This window comes from Mastacembelus armatus, chromosome 14 (genome assembly GCF_900324485.2).
Source record: "Mastacembelus armatus chromosome 14, fMasArm1.2, whole genome shotgun sequence".
NCBI lineage: Eukaryota > Metazoa > Chordata > Actinopteri > Synbranchiformes > Mastacembelidae > Mastacembelus > Mastacembelus armatus.
In genome coordinates this window covers 24,573,549-24,579,097 of record NC_046646.1, presented here as the reverse complement: position 1 = coordinate 24,579,097, position 5,549 = coordinate 24,573,549, and the positions used below count along the sequence as shown (strand labels likewise).

The 5,549-nt window shown below is 42.1% G+C and overlaps 1 protein-coding gene across 1 annotated transcript; it reads left to right on the top strand.

Moving 5' to 3' along the window:
• The first annotated feature begins 2,167 nt into the window (after window positions 1-2,167).
• On the top strand, window positions 2,168-4,837 carry LOC113143374 (olfactory receptor 142-like). Its single transcript, XM_026328962.1, has 4 exons — window positions 2,168-2,210; window positions 3,650-3,837; window positions 3,936-4,598; window positions 4,673-4,837. The coding sequence occupies exons 1-4, from the start codon at window positions 2,168-2,170 to the stop codon at window positions 4,835-4,837; spliced, it is 1,059 nt and encodes a 352-aa protein (XP_026184747.1).
• Window positions 4,838-5,549: the final 712 nt, after the last annotated feature.

Here is a 5,549-nt window from a genome sequence, read left to right as displayed (position 1 = left end):
GGTCTCCCAGTGGAAGCTTTGACCTCATGGTCATATGCTGAGAAGGGCACTGTAAACATATTGTATGGCTATCCAAAGGCTGGGAGTTTCTGTGGATTCATGGTAGCAGGTTTATCAGTGTTGAAGCGAGACAATGTGCTGACTAAGCTGATTTTACTGTGACAGTGCCTCATTGTTTAACTCTCCTGTGAGAGTCTGGTTATCAACAACATCTATGGCCTCACCCTCACTGTGGTCTTGCTTACCTGCTCCATAGGCACCATAGTTCTACCCACACTAAGATTACAGTAGTTTGTGTGACCAGGAAAAACAGGTGTTTGAACAATAAAGCCTTGAAGACCTGCAGCACTCACCTGGTTGTGTATCTGATCATGATGATATGTGGAAATGTTAGTTTTATTCTACATCGCTTTACCGAAAACTCGGACTATCCCTCCAATTTCTGATTGTCCCTGGCAGCCTCAACCCCATTAAAAAAGAATTTCTGAATGATTTGCATTGAGTTGAGGAGACGGAGCAAAACAACCACAAGCTAAGTCACAGCTGCCTTAAGTCAACTTACCAATGATTTTCTTTGTTGATTTGAAGCCATGGAGTTGTCTGAGCAGCAAGCTCAACACTGATCACGGCAGAGAGTGGACAGGCATGTTGTCCTGCAGAACAATGGGGACAGTAGGTCTTTTTCAAATTATCAGGATATGAGGTATAGGTGTGCACTAGGGATTTACACCTGTACTATTGTACTCACTGCTAAAAGAGAAAAGAAATGTCTTTGCTTTCAATTCTACCTATTTCAAGTACACACAATCCTACATGAACCTACTTTATGCTGTTACTGTCACTTTGTTCTTGCCATTAAATGTCAAAAGTCATTTGGAGGAGCACATTAGCAGTGTTGCCTCACAGCGGGAAGGTTCCTGGTTTGAAACCCATCAGGGGCCTTTCTGTGTGGAGTCTGCATGTTCTCCCTGTGCTTGTGTGGGTTTTCTCCAGGTACTCTGGTTTCCTCCCACAGTCCAAAAACATGTATGTCAGGTTGATTGGTGACTCTAAATTGCCCATAGGAGTGAGTGTGAGTGTGTGAGGTTGTTTGTCTCTATGTGGCCCTGTGATGGACTGGGGACCTGTCCAGGGTGGACCCCTGCCTTTCACCCAAAGAGAGCTGGGATAGGCTCCAGCAGGTCCCTGGGACCCTGGTTAGGAAAAAGATCTTAGAAGGTCTTAGAATGACAAAGGTTAGTACTTTTTCTTAACCTGAACTATTTATGAATTAACATAAATAAATAATTAGATGGTGAAATTTATGAGCTAATGTTTGGTTAGAGGTTGAGGACAATGAAAGATGTGGCTTAACATCTATATAACAGTCTTTCTGAGTATTTGTGTTTTGCGTTAGTCTCACTACACTTGGTCTACACTGTGGATACTGTAGGAATTCTATAAATGAAGGTCTTTTACATTTAAACTGCAAAGTAATGAAACAGTGAAAATAACTTGAATATATCCAGTTAACGCTCAAATGTTTAACAAGTCATACGCTCACACACACACAGAGAAATAAAAATAGTAAAATAAAAGCTCCTATAATGACTCCATAATGAGTACATCAAACACCAGATAATTGTTGCCACGGCAACAGAGACAATTATGTTTCTGTGTTTTCTTTCCTGATGCTTGTTTATAGCCACACAGGCAACTAAAATGATGTCCCTTTGGTATTATTTTGCTGTCCTGTGTACAATGTACATGTTTGAAGCAAAGGATCTGATGTCATGAACGTTTCCTGGCCTCATTATAATCTCCATTAGAATCAGACAAAGGTCAGTTGGCCTTCAGAAGCCAAAACGTGGCCCTGAGATGAAATTCTGCCTTTATGGGACTAAACCTGACTGAGCAGTGCGGAGTCTGATCCACATATTCAGGTAAGATGATGCTTTTCAAAGATTGTGGATATGATGGTCAGGTATTTGCACTTTTCAAAAGAAGCTGTGCTTTGTTTTGTGCAGGGGCTGAGATGTTTAAAGCCAAATGACTTTTGATTCTCTTTGTATGTTGAGCTGTCAAACTGAGCTTGTGCACAGATGAAGTTAGTCTGCACTTGTTGTCTGTTGACAGCAAATCTGTGTCCATCCAGCCATCTATCCATCTGTCTGTGTGCTGAGGAGAAATGGAGCTTTTGCCGCCTCATGTTTCACCTGAAAGCCCCAGAGGTCTGTGAGTGTTTCTGTGCTTTTCATCCTGTGTTGCTGATTGGGAGGTGAACTGTTTTAATCAGGTTTTCCAAAGGCGATGTATAGTCATGTTACAGAGACACAACTCATGACAAAAGGCTTGATTTTTTTATGCCTTGAAAATGATGTGCTCTAACTGGTTTTCTGGGCAGTTTTGTCCCAACAGCAGTGATTGTTTCCCAGTAATTGAAGGCAGTGAAACATTATTCTCCAAATACCTGACACCATTTACTAATGTCTGTGTTTCTCTCAGTGCTGAGCTGTTTTTCACTGTTTAATTTACCTACAGGTTTGACAGTGACTGCTCTTCTCTGACACTGTTGTAGCTGTGCACTACATTCATGTGTTGTCTGTCTCTCTAATGAGGTACGTTACTGATTTGGGCTGAATTTAAAACAAAGTGGATTTTCTCTGCTCATATCCAGGCTGCTGTTTGACTAGTAAGGTCATTAAAGAGGGAATGATCCATGCAGCTGGGACAAAACTTGTCTGAGGTGTTAGAACTTAACATTTATTAGACCTGAGAGTGAAAGAAACATTTATATCTTCAGCTTTGTGTTAAATTCATTCATCATGTTTTATGGAAAGTAGATTAAAATCTGTTCAAAACTCTTTTCTATCTTCACTTTAATAATAATAAACAGGCTTTTGATATATTTTTTCAAAGACTCATTCCATGAGGATCTTTAAAGTGACTCTGCTTTGAAAACAAACTGGCTTGTCATATGATTCAGTTGGACTCATTGGAAACTGTCTAAAGGACATCACTTGTTTCTCTTCACACTGAGAAACTGTGGATCCATGAATATGGGAATATGTGAAATGTTCATTTTCAAAGTTTCACTGCTCAGAACAAGACGTCTCCTACTTCACACTGATGCACATTCTCATTGTATGTGAGCTGGAAGTTCTAATCCTGCTTATCTCCCACTTCTTTCCTCTTCACTTGTATTAGACTGGGATTAGCCTCCACAATATTTATGCTGTCACAGATCATGCTCCTACGTGCACGTATTCAAGTTTTAATGTGAGCTGAGAGAAAAGTTTCTTGTAGTGTAGAATTCAAACATCATTCTGAGCAGAACACACTGGGCAACACACTGAAGGAAAGTTTATACAAAACATATTTTAGAATGGAGGGAACTATAATCATTTCTACATGTGTGGACATTGACATGCTGCTCTTATACTTAGTGGCATTTATATACACTCAATCTATTGTTCCATGTGTATGAAGAACAGGGTTGAAACATGAGCATGTTGAGGTAAAAGTCCATGTGATCCAGTGTGAAATGTACCATGCAGCTGCTGAACATGGACCATAACCCTTATATGGACTATAACCCCTGAAGTGCTCTCAGTCCTCTGATGTCCTGACTGGGACTCAACCCTGATGCCTCTCTACTATTTTTCTCCAGATTCATACCTGCCTTTGTCGAGCAGTCACAGATCCAGCTCTGTTAACGGCACCAGGGAGCCTGATGGCGTCACCTTCTTCATCCTCCAGGGCCTCTCCAGCCTCGGTGAGAAACAGATGATCTTGTTTGTCATCCTGCTGCTGGGTTACATCGTCATCCTGGGAGGAAACAGCATGGTCATCTTTGTGGTACAAAACCAACTGTCTGTGTATTTCTTCAGTCTTGGCTCAGTCTGACTAATATTGAATTCTTAGTGTTGTAACCATCGCCCTTTGTTCTCATGCAGACACTGACTGACCCAAAGCTCGACTCTCCAATGTATTTCTTCCTCGCCAACCTCTCCTTTGTGGAAATGGCCTTCACCACCTCCTCCATCCCTAAAATGTTGTCTGGTTTCCTGTCAGATGTGTCAATCATTTCTGTCCCAGGCTGCTTCCTCCAGATGCATTTCTTCAGCCAGTTAAGTATTACTGTCTCTGCCATCCTGACTGTCATGGCGTACGACCGCTATGTGGCCATCTGCAACCCTCTGCACTACACCTCCATTATGACTCGGCCTGTTCAGCTGCTTCTCATCACAGGAGCCTGGGTTTTCAGTGTTGTCTTCACACTTCCACCTGCCATCATTGCATTGCTCCGACCTTACTGTGGCCCGAACGTGGTGAAACACGGCTGGTGTGACCTGTCGTCTGTAAGGCGACTGGCATGTGCTGACACATCAATGGATAACATTGTCTCCCTTTCTCTTGCCATGGTTGCTTTACTGACCCCAGGAAGTCTAATCCTCACGTCCTATGCCCTGATTGGTGTTTCACTAGCAAGGATGGCTGTCACTCAGAGGCTGAAGGCCTTTGGGACATGTAGTGCCCACCTGACTGTGGTGACCATCTCTTTCAGCTCAGCCTCCTTTGTGTACATTTCCTACCGGGTGGGAAACTTTTCACCAGAGGTACAAGACTCAGATAATCTGACTTCAGTATTTACCTTTCGCAGTCAATAAAGTGCTTTCTGTGTTTGTTGCAGGTTCGTATCATTGTGGCAGTGCTGTACACTGCTCTGACTCCGTTCCTGAACCCACTGATCTACAGTCTGAGGAACAAGGAGCTGCAAGAGTCCATCAGAAGGATTTTAAGCAGGTTCAGATCTGCTGCTGTTTCAGCCACGAAGGACGTCAACACAGTGTCCTGACTGGGAGAGAAAACCTGCTGCTCTGCTGACAGCACATAAAAATAAAGACAGAAAAACATTCATGTGACTTAATGTCCAATTTTGAAGGAAAAAGTGACTCTTTGACAAATTTAGCAATGCATTTTCTAACTGAAGTGTTTTTTAGTTTTATGTTGTGCCAGTCATCATCCATCCATAATCTATATGGCTTATTACTATCGGGCAGTTCAGAGTCACCAATTAACCCAACCACCATGTGTTTGAACTGTGTGAAGAGAAAACCTGCTCAGAGACAGAGACCGTGCAGACTCACCCATGATTCTCGATATATGTCAGAAGTTCTATCAACATTTTAGTAATGCAAAAAATATTTTCGTTTTTGTAGTTTCTGTAAGTCCAACATATACGATGAAGGAGCTCATTTCGAAAAGGTTTTCTTGTCACATCTAAGACTGAATACAGCATGAAATCAAGCAGAACTCAGCACAGGTTCTGTATAACGTTCACATACCAATACTGGAAAGGTCTTATTGGTGTGAACAGCACAGATTCACCCACAGAGGAACTGGCGACAAAGATGGATAAATCTGAAGTGATGAACATGACGATACCTGCTGAGAGGACTGACAGGAGGCGCCCTACTGTCAGCTGTCAGGGTCATCTTTAACAATAATTTTATGACATCAGCATATTAGAACAGATAAACATAAGAAACTAATGGTCATATTGCTGT

Excerpts from the sequence above, each read along its gene's own strand:
- LOC113143374 (XM_026328962.1), top strand. The coding sequence starts at position 2,168 with ATGGAGCTTTTGCCGCCTCATGTTTCACCTGAAAGCCCCAGAG. Across the intron at positions 2,211-3,649 it reads TTCACCTGAAAGCCCCAGAG|ATTCATACCTGCCTTTGTCG; the intron begins GTCTGTGAGTGT and ends ATTTTTCTCCAG. Across the intron at positions 4,599-4,672 it reads TGGGAAACTTTTCACCAGAG|GTTCGTATCATTGTGGCAGT; the intron begins GTACAAGACTCA and ends TGTTTGTTGCAG.